Raw genomic sequence first — 17,025 nt, 5'->3', positions numbered from 1 at the left:
GTTCAGTACTCCCAATGCAATCCTTACCACCCAAACTTTTATCCCAACCCCGATCCCACCTTCCTCAGGAAGACAGCACTTTAATGGAAGAGTTTACAGGCGACCTGGGGCGAGAGTGCCCTGTACAGAGCAGAAAAGCCTCTAAAAATAGAAAGGAAACACAACCTGCTCCCTTTCCTGTACGCGAAGCAGTTTCTCAGCCAAAATAATTACTGGCAAATCAGCTTAACAACACTCCCCAGTGCAGCAGGAGGGAGCAGGACACTGGTACTTACTGTCCTCCAGCTGCACCTTCCTCTGGGGCAGGCTGGCCGTGGCCTTGAGCTGGCGGTAGTCCCTGGTGAGGGCGGACACGAGGCTGGCGTGGTTGGTGGAGCGCACGGCCCACTGCTGCTCGCTCTCGGGCAGGTTGGGCCAGGGCAGCAGCAGCACGTTGGACAGAGCCCTGCACACCAGCACCTGGGCCTGGGAGGGACAGGAATCAAAGCCAATGGTTTGGGTGGGAAGGGAGGTTAAAGCTCATCGTGTTCCACCCCTGCATTGTGCAACTCTGATGTGTGCGAGGCTCTGGATGAGCTCTGCAGAGCTCCTTGGGCACTGAGGATGGACTGCAGCTCCCAAACACCCCCACAGTTGGATATAAATCTCGAGTTCCTGGTACCCTTAAGGAGATGTGGGAGCAGAAAGACATCTACAAGAGCCCAGACAGCACCAGGGTTGGACTGACAGCAAAACCATTGAATCATGGAATGGTTTGGGTTGAAGGGACCAACCCAACTGCCACAGGCAGGGACACCTTCCACCAGACCAGGCTGCTCCAAGTCCAACCTGGCCTTGGACACTTCTAGGGATGGGACAGCCACAGCTTCTCTGGGCAACATGAAGCAAAGAGACAAAGTTTTAACTTTTTTCCCAGGTTAATTTTTGCTAGAGCACAAGGCTGGAGTGAAATGACATTTTATGGCTGTTCAAGACACCAGCAGTGCTTGCTGTTCAACAGCACAACATGAGCCCAAGTACCAGCTCTGCAAGAGAGAGAGACGCAAAGCTCCAGGATTTAAGGCCTGGAACCAGCTCCCAGCTCTGTCAGCCCTTCCCTGCAGCAGTAAATCTCTGGTGTTTATAAAAACAAAGATGATTTTCCTTCCATTACTCCTTGTCTGGTTTACAGGCTGAGCTCCTGCACTTGTGCAGCACTCTGTGCTTCCTTGCCAGCACACAACATAACCATATCCCAGCCTCCACTGTGGCTTTTCAGAACTATAAATGGAATATATTTATAGTATTTACATTGCTTCTGCAATGTAAATACTTGAGTTTCACAAAAAACTCTTTGTGTAGGTCAGAATCAACGTGCCTGTACTGTAAAGATAATGCAGAATCAGGGATGGTGTCAACAAAGGAGAAAAGAATCAGATCTAAGAGGTGCAATTGTATTTTTTCCTTGTGCTGTTGCTTGAAATAGATCATTAATTACAAATGGTATCACTGTAATTCCTGGATATCCACAATATAGAGATAATTGCTGCCCCTCCAGTTGTTTTTGGAGGTTATCCCTCACCACCTGAGGCACATCTTCCCAAGGACGCCTGATTTCAGTGTGAGACAGCTCTGGGCCCACTGACCTTGTCGGGGAGGCGCTGGGCAGAGGTGTCAGTGATCCTGTTGAACACCTTCTGCACGGCTGGGATGCTGATCAGGAACACCGGGCGCACCGTGGTGGCCAAGGACACCAGCAGGTGGCACGCAGAGAGCAGCAGCTTCTCCTGCACCTGAGAGACAGAGGGGTGGTCAGGCTGCCCAGTCACACTGGCACACACAACCAGGGTCAGCACACTGAGCTGCCAGGACCTGGGGGGTGCAGCCAGGGTGGGGCTCAGGCTCTGCTCCCAGGGAACAAGGACAGGATGAGAGGAACAGCCTCAAGCTGTGCCAGGGGAGGGTCAGGTTGGATATTGGGGAAGTTCCTTCATGGAAAGGGTGGTCAGGCATAGATAGGCTGCTCAAGGCAGTGCTGGGGTCACCATCTCTGGAGGGATTTAAGAGCCATGTATGTGGATGTGGCATTTGGGGACATGGGTCAGTGGTGGCCTTGGCAGTGCTGGGGGAATGGTTGGACTCAATCTTAGAGAGTTTTTCCTGAACAATTCTACAATTTATTTGTCAACCAGAGCATAGCTCAGTTCCCTTAATACCATGAGAGAGAGATTTTTCCGCTTTCAAGCCATAAAATCATTAGACTGAGTTTCGAAGCCTTTAAGTTGCTTATTCTTGTATCAGCCTGACCCCCAGTGCTGTTGAGAGCTGCTCTGGACCGCAGCCCCCAGCAGAGCCCAGGGCCAGCAGTACCTTGGAGCTGATGAGGGGGGTGATGGCCTCCAGCGCCGTGGACACCAGGGAGATGAACTGCTCGGGGTTCTGCCTGTGCACCTCGCTGTAGAACTGGGCCAGCCAGTGAGCGTAGGCCTGCAGGGCTGCCAGGGACTGCGCGTGCCTGGGGACAGCAAGGGACACAGTGAGCACCAGAACGGGACAGGAGAGCGGTGTTTCAGGCAAACCTGGCAGCTTGGTTTGTAAAAAATCCTTCCTGCTGTTTTGGTTCTGGTTCTGGACCCCCCAGGCCAAAGGTGCAAACTGATAAAGTCAAGTTATCATCCTTCATAATCACACTTTTATCACGTTCACATGGAGTCAGGGTGCTTCAGAGAGATGTCCCCACGCTACACAGTGGATCCACTTCTTTAAAATATCACTGTTGTAACACTTATTTCCTCATTAATTACCCTGCTTTTACAGCCCCCAGCACAGGGCACAACCCCAGTTTGCTTTCAGAGCTGATTTAAGGGGCATTTTTCCTTCTCAGCACAAACATGTTTTCATTTAAATGACCTGGGTACTTCCATTAGAGGAAAGACTGGTCCAAAACACTGGCAGCAGCCTTGACTTTCATCAGCTGAAAAAGGTGCTTTCCTGGGGAGCTGCCAGCAGCTGGGGAGGCTGTTTCCCAGGATATCTGCCAGGGTGGGGTCCGAGCAGCAGATCCAGAAGATCCAAGCCTTCCCCACCCCGTGAGTGCCCAGGCTGGCTACACCCCATACTCACACATCGATGAGGTCAGGTTTCAGCACCGAGGGAACGGCGGTTTCGATGTTGTACAGTTTGATTTGAGATCCATACAGCGTCACCTTTACCAGCCTGGAGGTGCAAACACACGTGGCAGAGCAAAGGGATTGTACAAACCAGCTCCAGCACCTGATCTAGTGCAGCTCTTCCCCAGTCTGTGTCAATGTTTAGCTAATACACAAATGAGATTCTGGCCTTTTAGTTTAAAATAATTCAGAGCCTACCGTGCTGTTTGGGATCAGATGGAACAGGTCAGATGTTCCTCCACAGAAATGAAAACACAAAACCTGTGTAAGGGCCTGAGATCCTGCCATTTGTAACTATGTGCTAATTAAGTATCCTGGAGGGGAAGAATAAAATGTCTGCTCCTTCAGCTTTCACAGGTCTTTTCATTTCAGAAAACAATCATGGAATCATCAAGGTTGGAAAAGACCTCGAAGATCACGAAGTCCAACCATCAAAGGAAGTTTTGGTGATTTAGTTTTGAAAGGTACAACTCTAATCAAACTCTACATGTTATTTCATTGCCTCACAAGTGCAGATGCTGGAGCACAAGCCCCTCAGTGTTTTCAAGGGACTGAGTTTATCTCATCCCACCCCTGCCATGGGCAGGGACACCTCCCACTGGCCCAGGCTGCTCCAAGCCCCAATGTCCAACCTGGCCTTGGACACTGCCAGGGATCCAGGGGCAGCCACAGCTGCTCTGGGCACCCTGTGCCAGGGCCTGCCCACCCTCGCAGGGAACAATTCCTTCCCAATCTCCCATCCAGCCCTGCCCTCTGGCACTGGGAAGCCATTCCCTTTGTGCTGTCACTCCAGGCCCCTGTAAATGGTCTCTCTCCATCTTTCCTGATGGCTCCTTCAGTTCCTGGAAGGGGTAATTAGGTCACCCCTGAGCTGTTTCTTCTCCAGGCTGAAACAATCCCAATTCTCCCAGCCTGGCTCCAGAGCAGAGGGGTTCCAGCCCTTGGAGCAGCACTGTGGCCTCCTCTGGACTTGCTCCAGCAGCTCCACACCCTTCCTGTGCTGGAGGCAGCTCTGCAGGTGGGGTCTCACCTGAGCAGAGGGGCAGATTTCCCCCCAATCCTCGCTGCCCACGCCGGGGGCTCAGCCCAGCACACACCACTGGCTTCACAATCCACATTCTGGCCATCGAATTCCTTACACCTCAATCTACTCACGCCAAGGGGAGGCAGCAAGAAGCCCAATTTGCCAGAGTGCCTGCAGAGGTGACAGAGAGCCTGTACCCACCTCTCCACCACGGTGAGGGCGTCGTTGAACCTGGCGGCGAACACGTCCCCGGTGAAGTACTCGGCCAGGCGGCCCACGGCCTGCAGCAGCGAGCTCAGGTCCCTCAGCGAGCAGTGCAGCCTCCTGCAGTCGTTCTCTGCTGTGATGTTCAGCCTGTGACCTGCAGTGACACCACAGCCCCTCAGAGACACAAGCACAAAGTAGCCTTTCTCTAAGAGCTGCCCCAAAGGCTGGAAATTCATGCTCGTGTGCAAGGGGAAAAACCCTACGGCTTTGTGATCAACCCCTGCAGCTCTTGGGGATGGGAAACCTGATGACAAAGTGACAGGAAATGCAAAGTTTATTCTAATGACATGACAAGCATTCTTCTGCCACTAGCTCGGCGCTGGGTCACAGGTCAGATGGCAGCACTGGCCCAGGCACTGCAACACTCGAGCTTGGAAGGGAAATCAACTGTTCTGACAACACTTTGAAGGCTTCGTTAACATGAAGATGTTAACGACTGTTTCAGCCTTTTACACCTTTATTCCCTTCTGTATGGTGTTAGTTCCTACACAAACAGGAGCCTTTCTGGTTTCCTGCTGCCACCAGAAGCAATCCCAGCTCTGGAGAAGGCGGTTTTCCACACTCCCTCTGCCGGCTACACTTGCAGTGATGCAGCAGCAGATTTGGGACAGTGAATTTGTGACTTCACTTCTGATGTGAAGTGTGTTGTGCACTTCCATATTTCTCAGGTGCAAGAAACAATCCACTACCGAGACTTGCCAGCCCCACACAACCCTCCTGCTGCTCAGGTGTGGACACCTGGGCTCAAACATTCAAAACATTCAAAAGCAAATATGTTCTGCAACACCACCCTTCAAAGAAAATCAGATTTTCTTTCCACAGACTGTATTTAATCACAGATTAAACTTTCACCAGCAACCTCTCCATTTTGTGCTGTCAACACAAACACACAGTCCTGTGCCACGTGCTCTGGGATGAGCAGGGAAGTTGGATCAGATGATTCAGTCCAGTCCCTTCCAACCTGACCCATTCTGGGATTCTGTGCCACCACCCAGTGCTGAATCCAGAGCTGCATCTGAGCTGCTGCTGCTGATCCAGCCCACAGCACAGCTCCTAACACAGAGCCACAGCACTAAACCCTGATGCACGGCTTATCCTAGGGCTGAAATGATCCTAAAAATGGGACTATTTTTTCCAGAACTGCCTATACAACAGTTCTGCCACGTACAGCAGTATTGGGACAGACTCCTTTCCTGGTCACACCAGGAAATTTCAGTATTACCTTGAGCTACAACCTCCCGTCAGGCAGATCTCACTGCTGCTGCTTCCCTTGTTTCTCAGGAAGAAGCTGCAGTATTTGGTGCTGCACACCTGTTTTAACACCTCTGGCATCTTCATTTCAAGTGCCAGAACAAGGGAAGAACCATGCCAATAAGAATAAATCATATTATGAAATTTCTGTCTGCTGTTGGAGTTTAACTGCTGAGCCGTGAGACACAGGTTCTGATCAACTGAATATACAAAAAGCAACAGCACAGCAGGTCTGGAGTGGGTTTGCAGTCATGGGGAGGGAGGAGCACAGTGTTAGAGGGTGGTTATTACCTGTTCCTGAAGTGACCACGAACTGCTGGAGCCCCAGATACACTTCCAGGTTATCCTGCAGAACGGGAAACTGGAAGAGAGAAGAATTGACTGTGATCCTGAGGCTTGGCAGACAGTAACACCCAACCACTGATTGCTCTGCCAGAACAAAGTCGTCTCATTTCTCCCCAGTGCCTTCACACGGACATTTGGAGGAAGAGCAGGTTGGGCTCCGGGCTGATCCTGCATCCCACAGGAAAACAAAGGGTCAGGAAAACAAAGATCACCCCCCTGAAGGCACTTCCCTGTGGCAGCTCTCCTTTCCCTCCAATGCCAGCAATCAGCCTGACAGATAATGGTCTGACAGTGGAAGTGAGAGCACAGCATGGCAGCACCAGGGATGGACAGCTGGAGGTAGAGCCCAGGCCAAGGAGCAGAGGAGTGGCAGAGTCTGTAGTGTGGGAGGTCTCTGCTCACCCAGCTCACCTGAATTACCACCTTCTCCAAAGGAAGCTCCCAAAATATTATGCCACCAGAAAGTTGAGTTCAATGCCTCTCCCAGGGTACAGAAGGGAAGCAGTGCAGCACTCTGCCAGCAAGCTGCAGGCTGCAGCAGCTGAAATCCCATGGGGAAAACAGCCAAAGGAATAAACACCACAGTCCTCATGCACCCCGGTGTGGGAACAGAGTGTCAGCCCAGCTCCATCACCCAGCAGTGACAGCAAACGTGCCAGCTCCTGCTCATACTTCAGCTGAAGGGTATTTTTCAACCCTTTCAGCCTGGCTTAGCTCTATTTAATTACTGTTGGTGAAAGTGCTTGAAACTGGTGGTTGGTTTTATGGAGGTTCTCTCGCCCATCAGCAGAAGGAGCTGCAGCCTGTCCTTGCCCAGCATGGGATGGAGTTACTGCAGCTGCTGTCCACTGCTTGAATTATTTGCCACTGCTAAAACTGCTACACTTACCACTGCACCCACCAGCCCTGCAGCCACTGGGAAAAGCACTGGGAACTGCTTGAGAGCTTCCCACATTGCCCAGCCCACAAGAAGAAACAATGCAGGGCTCAGGAAAACACTCCCTAGCCCGTTTCCAACATGCTGTGCCTAATTAACAGTGGAGTGTCTTTGCATAACTGCCTGAGGGGAGTTTAAAAACCACAGAGCCTTGCTCGTGTGCATGTGTTACTCCAAGGAAGCCACATGCTCTCCTCCATCTGATCCATCTGCTCCCTGAAACACCCGCTCCTTGGTGCCTCCCGCTGACTCACGGCAAAGCTGCACAGCAGCCTCTGCTTTTGTTCACTCCTCTGAGTAACAGGCTCCTCCTGCTTCACTGCTTCACGAAAAATATCAATTGCAAAGGCACTTCAGGTCAGGCATCTTCTGCCTCTGCAGCAGCCCAGTTTTCTCTGCTTCTTGGGAATACAGTTCCGAGGTTGAGGTGTGCAGTGTTCCCAGCAGGATTAATGCACTTGCTGAGATCCCACTGCTGTTGTTTCCCTTTCTCCTCACCCAGCAAAACCACATGGACTGCCCTGAATTCTGGACCACACTTCCAGCCTCAAGATCTCCTCCTCAGAATTGTTATGATGCTACAAACCCAGACAACTTTTACACCCCCAAAGTTAGTGACAGCAGCTGAAGAGAAGCACTTATCCAGATCAGATAATCCCAACTGCCCAAGGCCTCTCTCCAGCATTTCCATCTAGCCTTTAACTTAAACAAAGATTCCACTCTCCTTAAAGCCCTAATAATGACATTTATCTGCCCAATTCACAGCCCTGCCTCCAAGGCAAAGGCCAAGATAAGCAGCACTGAGGGGTTGCTGCCAAATGTTTACACTTTGAGAGGTGGGAATTTCTAAAGAGTGTCCACCAAGCTGGACTTAGACACCGAAGTACTCTCCTCAAAACACACCAAGAAATGCAACAAAGCCAAAGAAACAATTTTTTCTCTTCAATTTCTTATTTCCCCTTGCCAAGTTTTGCATCCAACCCCAAATTTCCCTATTTCTTTTTGGCACTGAGGCATCTATCAAAAAAATCTACAGCAGTTGGTGCTCACTCCATGTGGCACTTTGGGCCTGGGGAAGGACTTACGAGTGTGGAGAAGGCGTGAGTTGGCAGAAGCTCCATGACTTTGGCCACCACTTCCAAGCTCTGGCGCAAGTACCGCTGCCACTCCGTTTGCTGCTGCAGACAAAAGAGACACTGGCGTGAGCACAGCCCTGCCCTGGGGAACACGGAGCTTTTGGGACACTGGCAAGGGAGGGACAGGAGGGAGAAACCCCCCCCCAAGCAGCACCTTAGAGAAATTAACTTGCACACTCCACTCAAACTGATTTTCATATAGAATTCATCCTGTTTTCATTGAGAATTGATAAAACCACGGGGGCAGTGCAGGAGAAGGGAGGGGAAAGAGTGGCAATAACTTGACAGGTGAATTGAACAATTACATGAACCCTAAAAGACTCTTTCCATGCTCAGCTACACAGGTGACTGAGAAAGAAGCTGCCTGTTCCCATCATATCCCAAACCTGCCATTAATACGAGAAGGTAAAAATCGAACAAGAAACACACACAGCAAATAAGCAACAGAATCAAAGGCAGCATGTCCTGACTTAGTTTTCTCCTTAAATAATGAACTAAAACCCTTTTCAAGTTTTATACCAAAAGCTTTAAGTCTTGCCAGTATCATCATTTGCCAGCCCGTTTCTGAAGCATAAGGACAACTTCATCAGGACTGCTCTAGATAATTTATGCCCTTATTTGTGACATTATTATCACCATGGAAAGGCATCCAAACACCAACATGGTCTTTACAAGGGTATGACAGCTAATTATCCAGATGACCCAAGTGTCAAATGAATCAAAAAGGTAATTTATTTCACTTATGAAATGGTGCTGCTATCAAGCTCAGAAGCTGTGATGTGACCAGCCCTCGGCATTCCAGAATTTAAAAATCTGTCTGATCCCACTTGTGATGAAATTCCCTGTGCTCCTTCACCTACTGTCTTGTGACAGCTGACCTGCCCTTCCAGGGCTCTGGCCTCACCCATTTTGGCCACCTGCTCCACTTTGACATTTATCAGCTTCAACATGACCTTTATCAACACCAGCTTAGGAGAAATAAGCTTAAACATGAGCACCAACAATACAAACACAGGTTGGAGCTTTTGCCTCAGAGATACTTCAGCATTCAAATTCCCAAGCAACCAGCAAATTAATTCTAAACTAATTAAACACGTTAAATTCCAAATTCCAATACTTCTGACAATCAGAACATAAGGATCTAAGCTTTTCCCCCAATAAGAACCAAGTTAAACCCAAAAGTTTTATCTTCAGTGTGACTTTTTGTGAAAAGCATCTGAAGCTGTTTTACACCTCAAACCCCACACAGAAGGGAGGCGACAAGCAGTTGTTCAGCCCCAACTCCAAAGCACAAGCTCTGGAAAAGCCATTCCAGGTGTTGGCAGTGCAAGGGTTAAACTGTCCTGCTCCAGCTCTGCTCCTTACATCATCATCCAGGGTCTCATCATCCAGCTCCTCCAGCTGTGCCTGGTTATACCTGAACTGGATCCGATTCAACACCTCTGTCAGCAGCAGAACCAAGGCATCTTCGTACCTGCAGCCAGGAGGGAGACACAAAGAGTTGGATAAAACCCTTGCAGCAAAGGAAATCTGTAAAACAGAACAGTTCCACCAAGCAGCTCCTGGGATTAAAGGTATCAGCTCATTTCAGGTCACAAGGTACCTGTAAGGAAACAGCCTTGGCAATACCCAGTGTCCCTCTGCCTCTGGAAGGGAAAGGGAGGATTGTTAGCAATGGGAACAGCCCCAAAGCTCAAAACAGGAAAGGCAGGAGCAGCTTGCCAGGAATAACACCAGGTGTCCATGAACAGGAGGCACCAAAAGCCTCTTGTAGCCTGAGCTGCTTCTCAGCAGCCTCAGCTTTGGGCACTGAATGAGGAACAGAGGAACCAGGGCAGTTGTTGATGCCTCAGGTGGGACCTTGAGTCTGTCTGTGCTGCTGTCCTCCTTCCCCACACTGGAATTCAGGCCCTTCTCCCCTGAAATAAAGCCAGCACCCTCCCTGCTTGCACTCTAACACTAAAGGCATGTCACTGAAATATCCCTTCACCTCTGGGAGCCAGGACCTGGCACAGAGCACACCAGACATCCAACAGAAATAATGCCAAGCTGCAAAATCAGCAGAGCGTGCAATCACTCCTGGTGCCACAACACCAAACTTCAGGGATTTCAAGCAGCATTACTCTGATTTTTTTCCTTTAAAAACTTCCTTCTCAAAACAGCCCGGGTCTCATAAAAAACCCTGCTGTTTTCTAGGGAAAATCAGGCTGCAAAAATAGGCATTAAAAAAGAGTAAGAGATGCAGAGCATGATGCCAGCCAAGTGCCAGCCTGTGACAGTCAGCTGTGCCACTTGTGTCTCTTGCAAGCTCTGGCCGAGGTGGCGTAACCTTGGATTTGGCAACTTCTCCAGTGGTAAAAGTGGCAGTGTGTACAAAATGCAAAACTTCTAAACCACAGAACAGGAAACTTCCTCTGTGCCCCTGTGGTGTCACCACTTCCAGACTGCCCAGCTCAGAGTTCACACGGCTCAGGGTGTGCAGGGACACGCAGACGTCAGAGCTGTCACCGAGGACAGGCAGCTCTGACAACCACTCACAAGCTTCAGTTATTATTCTGTAACCTGACAGATCTAGAGACAGCTTTTTGTCACAACTGTCTCCATCACAAGCTGTGTGACACCAAGACAACATGCACGACACACATGTTAGGCAGGTAGAGGAGCAAATCATGAAGTTCAAACCCAAAAATCTGCTTCTTGAGAAATTCAAACCCCACAGTTCCCATGCTGAAAGGAGGAGCTGTCTGCTCTACAGTAGTTCCACATTTCCTTGTGGTTATGACGCCGGGCTGGCTTTCAAAAACCAACTGCTTCTACTCAGGGTGCTCAAGGGAAAGGATCTTCCTTCTGCATTCAGCAGAACTTCACATGGCACAAACCATGGTGCTTTTAAACCTCAAAAACCCGAACAACTCACCGGGATATTCAACAGATTTTTAGAGTGGTAGCAAAGAGACTCTTCTCAAACAAAACCCACCCACTTCAGGGTCAGCATCTGCCAAGGAAGAGCTGCCAGCCACTGCTGTAATTAATACACACAGTAGTAAGCAAGGGCAACTTTTGACTTCCAGTCTCATCTGTATTTCTCAGAAACCTATCCTCTATTTAAAGAGGAAATTTAAAATCCTAATTAAATCAAATTTGTTTCCTAATTCATTAATTAGTTGTATGAGAATTATTAGTTGTATGAGTTGTATGTGAACACTAAGTAAGCAACTCGTGTTGTAGTTTCCTCCTCTAATTTGTGTTAAAATGTGCTCCAGTTCTATTTTAGACTACAAAGCTTCCTTTCTCTGCCTGCAAGGTTCACACACAACATATGTAAGTGACAGTTTGTCTACCCAAACCTGCTCAGCCTCAGTTCTTGTGAATGAGTGTGAAACACTGAGGTTTATGCTTTTTATACTTCATGATTTTAGAAAAAGAAAGGACTCAACCACACATGAAGCTGCTGTAAGCAGTAGCTGATTTCCCACAGCTCTTCCATGGTGACCACAAAGCCTCTTTGCTGCTGTAGGAAAAAATTCTTCCCTCTGAGGGTGGGGAGGCCCTGGCACAGGATGCCCAGAGAAGCTGTGGCTGCCCCTGGATCCCTGGAAGTGCCCAAAGCCAGGTTGGATGGGGTTTGGAGCAGCCTGGGACAGTGGAAGGTGTCTCTGCCCATGGCAGGGGGTGGGATGAGCTGAGCTTTAAGGTCCCTCCAACACAAACCATTCCATGATTCCACACTGGGTCACCCTGGCAGCTCCCCAGCCCTCACCTGTTGAGCACTGCTTCTTTGTCTGCCAGGCGACTTTTGATTTTGCTGGTCAGATAGTCCAAGAAGAGTGTCCAGATGTCCAAGCAAGAAAAGTAACCTTCATGTGTAGGCTGGAAAACACCAACATTCCCAATGAGTACTGCAAGCTATGGCAAGATGGATTTCACACAATGAAAACAGGAGTTAACATCCACTTCAATCCATGGGAAGAGGTTCTTGCTTTACTGAAACAATTCTAGGATGCCCTGGAGAGATTTAGAGCTGTCAAAAGATGAGCAAGAGCTTTTGTACAAGCGCAGGAAGCCAGGAATTACAAGGCTGGTCTCAGCTTTAACCCAGCTTGCTACCCCAGCTTCCAGCATTCCAGTGCCTAAAGGGGCTCCAGGAGAGCTGCAGAGGGACTGGGGACAAGGCATGGAGGGACAGGACACAGGGAATGGCTTCCCACTGCCAGAGGGCAGGGATGGAGGGGATATGGGGAAGGAATTGTTCCCTGGGAGGGTGGGCAGGCCCTGGCACAGGGTGCCCAGAGCAGCTGGGGCTGCCCCTGGATCCCTGGCAGTGTCCAAGGCCAGGTTGGATGGGGCTTGGAGCAGCCTGGGACAGTGGAAGGTGTCCCTGCCCATGGCAGGGGTGGAAAAAGACGGGTTTTAAGGTCCCTTCCATCCCAAACCATTCCAAGATTCTGTGATATTATACAGCTGGTTCCTTGCCATTGTTCCATGTACATGGGGCTGAGCTGCACTGACAGCTTCTACAGTGAGGTAAAACCGACCTAAGCCACAGGGCTTGGGGGTTTTTATACAAAAACTGAAAGCTACAAGAAAGCCACAGATTGAGGACAAAGAACAACATCCCCAAACACAAACCAAGCAAGTCAGAGAGACTTTTCCAGACACTGCCCATTCCAAGGACTAGAAAAAAATTAAAGCAGAAGCAAAGTTAAACATCAGACAAGCTGTTGTTGCAGGGTAACCACCTGTGACCTTTGTTTCCAGCTAAATCCAAGAGCACATGAAGCCATCTCCCAGTCCCCAGCACCACTGGGGAAGTGCCAGTAAGACCAGTTAAATGCTCTTGTTTTTGGGGTTGACTGGGGCAGACAAGCTGGTCCTGCTGAAGAGGACAACAGAACAGATTGGGGAAAACGAGGGCGTGGGGCTGTACCTGATGGAAAGTGTATTTGAACAACAGGGCCAGGAATTCAACCACGGGGAACTGGGAGTAGGATTCGATCCTTCTGAGGTGGACGCTCACAAAGAGACGGAGGAAATCTGTGAACTTCTCAATGTAGCTGCAAGGGAAAGGAGAAAGCACTGAGAAAAAACAGGAAAGGTGCCCCAAGGGAAAGCAATTTCATTGACATAGTGATAGAAGCCACTCAAAATCTTCTCATTCGAAAGAAAGTTACAATTAACCATCAGTAGAACAATTAAAATATAAAGCCCTGCAACAATTACCTACAGGATGGGCAACCCTTCACTCCATTTACACCTGAAACAGCAGAAAAGACAATCTAGTCAAAAGCAACTTTAATATTCAGATAAATATCGAGATCAACCAGGCCTGCAAATAAACACAACCCCCTCCACCCTGGAGAAATAATAATAATAGCAAAGGTCATCGTACTGATGCAGACAGGATTAGTGAAATGAACTGTACCCCTGAGGAACTCAGCTGGAAGCAAGAAGTTAATGCAGGAATCGGCAACAGAGGGGTTACATTTACAGGAGGGAGTGGGAGAACCAGGCAGCTGAGAGCTGGAAAGGAAAATTCCTCCTGCAGTGGACATCAGCCACCCAAGAGCTGCTGAGCTGAGGGTTGGGACTGAATTGGGAAATAAAAGAGAAATCTTCCTCCAATGCATGGGGCTCCTCAGGGAATGTACAAAGTGTGGTTCCCAAAAGGAGCCTGCCACCAAATCTTGAGGGACTGCAGCAAGAGCAGGACCTCGGTGCAGCATGGAGAGTTCTTGAGGGGAAAAATGGCAAAGCCCACAGTGGGGTGAGCTTTTATTGGGGAACACAAACACACCCTGCACGCCACGAGCTTCAGCAGGGTTAAAAATCATCTCCAGATCCCTCTGTGCAGCAAGAGTGAAACGCTCCATCAGCCACAGGAGGGATGGCAGCATCACACACACATCACACACAGAGGCAATTCCAGCCTTCCCACATGCCCAGAGCTCTGAAATGCAGGACTGCTTAAAGTTTGTCTTTAAAATAAAAAGTTGGGCTCAGCACAGTTTCAGACACGCATGAGCAGCCTGGTTTTACTCCACTGCCTGCTCTGCACTGCTGCAAACTCTGGGGATTTCAGGGTTTTTTTGGGAATCCCCACTCCTTCTAACAAGAGCTCCCTCAAGACCGGCAGCTCTGGCAGCTGACAGAGCTGCAGTGCTGGGGGTTGTTGTGAGCCTACAACACCACACACCGCTTTGAATATGCAAAAAAGATGAAGTTCCTTCTTTATTTGGCACTGCCTGCTTGACAGGAGATCACTGAGCACACCTGAGCACAGATCAAACACTTCAAAATCAAAGCCAGGGGAAAATAGAAAAAGAATTAAGTCCAGACTCAAACATCTCCTTCATCCTTTTAGTTTCTATTTTCTAAACAGGCTCTGACCTGAGACCAGTGAAACTCTTCCTTGGCCCCCAACCACCGAGCCACTGCTTGGATCCTTCCCAGCCACCTCCCGTATTTTGGGATCTTCAAAGCGAAACACAAATGAAGCAAAAGGCAATTTGAACTTACTCTGTCCTGGACTAGTCTGGCAGTTCAGACTGATTTTTAACAGAAAAAAAAATAACCAGCAGCACAAGAAGAAGGCAAGGAAGGATTCCAGGGCCTGCAGGTTCTGAGGACATCCATCTACTGAAGGGGGTTTCTTCAGTGCCCCTGTTTTTCAGGATTTTGTTAGTCCAAGCCAGGATGACACTTTGATGCATTAAACCCTTTAGTTTTGGACACAAAAATTACAGCTGTGCCCTTAAGTGACAAAGGAAACTCCTCATGGACATCTCAAGGGAGAAGACAAGGAGAAAAGAAAGCTCTACTCCCCCAGAAGACAGCTGGATTTTTCCAGTCTCCTGAACATCTTGGTTCCATCCCTATTTCAGACCTTAGCAATGAATAAAGTGGGTCTCACAACTCCAGGCCCCAACAATCCCTGTGGATAACATGTCTAAAGAATGTCATGGAATGACAACACCACCTCTGCCCAGGCCAGCACAGCTCCAGACCCTGCACTGAAGCCTGGTGGCTTGATACTGTCCATAAAAGAAAGAACAGTTAAATATAGGATTGTGGGTTTCCAGGAGAGCTTTTCTGAAGCCCAGAGGGGAACTCCTGGCCCTCTGTGCCTTGTAGGCAAAGGTGGCACATTCCCACGTCTCATTTCTAGGGAGAGAGAGACACAAGTCAGAGCTAGCAAAAAAATGAGCAATAGAACTCCCTGTGAGTCTGGATTTGCCATCCCAAAGTTGTACCTTTATTTAAAGGTATGGAAAAGGAGAATTCTGCAGCAGAACGTGCCTGTCCTCCCTACAAACGGACCCACAGATTTTTTCATAAATGCTTTTTTTCCCTGAGTGGAAATTTATTTCCACCTTTGTGTACCTGTAGTAAGATACTCAGCACTTTCACACAGTTGCAACCTCTCTGCCACTGTCAGCAGCCCTGTGATGAGAGGCAGCACCAAGTCACCACCCTGCCAACACCCAGGCTCAGCCACTCAACACAACAGCGAGATGAGTCTCACTTTCTCCCCTACAAGTAGGAATATCTGACATAAGGCAGTGGAGGTGTCCTAGGGAACAAAAGGTGGCAGTAATAGCCTGGAAAATGAGAATACACAGCTTCCCAAGGTGCTGCTGCTTCCCTGCTGCCTCCAGCCAAGCTTGCGGAGAGCCTTGGAGGTGGAGCCATTCAGCACTGAACAGAGCTCCCCAAGCTGTGTTTGGTGGTGTTTAAAAATAAATTCAAGAAGTGAAAATAAAAAAGAATCAGAAATGGCCATGGGTCAAGGAAGGGCAGGAAGCTATTGCTGTTTGCTTCCAAGTCATGGCTCGCAGGATGTGTCCCCACTCTGTGTGGTTTGGGCAGAGTGGCAGATGCTGGGCAGAGGGGACAGAGGGGACACTGCAGTGCCTTTACCTCACGGAGCCTCTTCTGTGTTCTGTGACAACAGGGTCAGCTCTGGTGCCACCTCAGACCTGCAGTCAAACAGCAACGAACAGGACAGGCGAGGGAGAGGACAGCGAGGAGCACAAACCTGGGCCAGCAGGTCCCTCAGCAGCAAGCCCTCAGAGGCCCTTACCTGGGCACACCCACCTGTCTGCCCAGCCGCCCCAGGTCAGTAGTCTGAAAAAAAGGCCATCAGACACACCATGCATGACCCCAAAATAAACCCCCCCAGTCCTTCAGAGAAAGCACGAGGCCCTGGCACGGCAGCTCAGCTGCTCCTACCTCTCATCCAGCTCCTCGAGCCGGCTCTTCACCGTGTGCGCGTTGTTCTCCTTGGTGATCTTCTGCAGGAGGTAGAACGTCTGCTGGAACATGCGGAGCAGGTACTCCTCGAACTCCATAGGCACACAGTTCTTGGACATCAGTTCGTTGATGCAGGCCATGGCCAGCACGCCCAGGCGGCCCCGCTCCTGCCCCAGCACCGAGTTGTGGCTGCTGCCGTTGACCGAGGACATTTTGCGGGCGCGGGTGTCGCAGCCGAAGCGCGCGAAGTGGAAGATGGTGGTGAGCAGGGACGGGGTGATGCTCGTGGACAAAGGGATCCAGCTGAAGAGGTGTGCCAGGCACTCCAGTGCCAGGGAGCAGATGTATTCGCTGTCTGTGTCCAGGATGGGGATGGGCTGGTTCAGCAGTTTGGCTGCGCTGGGGCTCTGCAAGAGGCTACTCAAGAGGTCACCTGGGGGAGACAGCGGTGTCAGGCAGGGCATGAACCCCCAGCTGCCCAGCCCAGTCCTGTGCAGGGCCAGGAGCTGGACTCTGATGATCCCTGTGGATCCCTTCCAACTCAGAACACCCAGCAGGTTATTTGTGTGGGAGGACCTGGTGATTTCTGTACTCAGGAACTGGCCTCACACAACCCTTCCGGCCTTACCAGGCAGGGCACCCCCACGGTGTTCCAGGAAACACAAT

The 17,025-nt window shown here is 49.9% G+C and overlaps 1 protein-coding gene across 3 annotated transcripts in view; it reads right to left on the bottom strand.

The window, feature by feature from the left end:
- Positions 1-17,025, bottom strand: part of XPO6 (exportin 6) — a 56,123-nt gene that overhangs the window by 9,071 nt on the left and 30,027 nt on the right. For 2 of the 3 annotated variants that reach the window (XM_048320595.1, XM_048320594.1), the window contains exons 7-17: positions 16,339-16,792; positions 13,037-13,163; positions 11,870-11,979; positions 9,475-9,583; positions 8,059-8,151; positions 5,983-6,052; positions 4,375-4,534; positions 3,103-3,195; positions 2,350-2,494; positions 1,626-1,772; positions 276-465 (exon numbers count right to left, since the gene is read on the bottom strand). In XM_048320595.1, coding sequence (XP_048176552.1) covers positions 276-465; positions 1,626-1,772; positions 2,350-2,494; positions 3,103-3,195; positions 4,375-4,534; positions 5,983-6,052; positions 8,059-8,151; positions 9,475-9,583; positions 11,870-11,979; positions 13,037-13,163; positions 16,339-16,792 — 1,698 coding nt within the window. The remainder of the gene's footprint in view (positions 1-275; positions 466-1,625; positions 1,773-2,349; positions 2,495-3,102; positions 3,196-4,374; positions 4,535-5,982; positions 6,053-8,058; positions 8,152-9,474; positions 9,584-11,869; positions 11,980-13,036; positions 13,164-16,338; positions 16,793-17,025) is intronic. The other variant, XM_048320592.1, reaches the window with a different exon arrangement.

Source organism: Corvus hawaiiensis, chromosome 16 (genome assembly GCF_020740725.1).
Source record: "Corvus hawaiiensis isolate bCorHaw1 chromosome 16, bCorHaw1.pri.cur, whole genome shotgun sequence".
Taxonomy (NCBI): domain Eukaryota; kingdom Metazoa; phylum Chordata; class Aves; order Passeriformes; family Corvidae; genus Corvus; species Corvus hawaiiensis.
The sequence above is the reverse complement of the archived record's forward strand: the minus strand, read 5'-3'. Positions and strand labels throughout refer to the sequence as shown.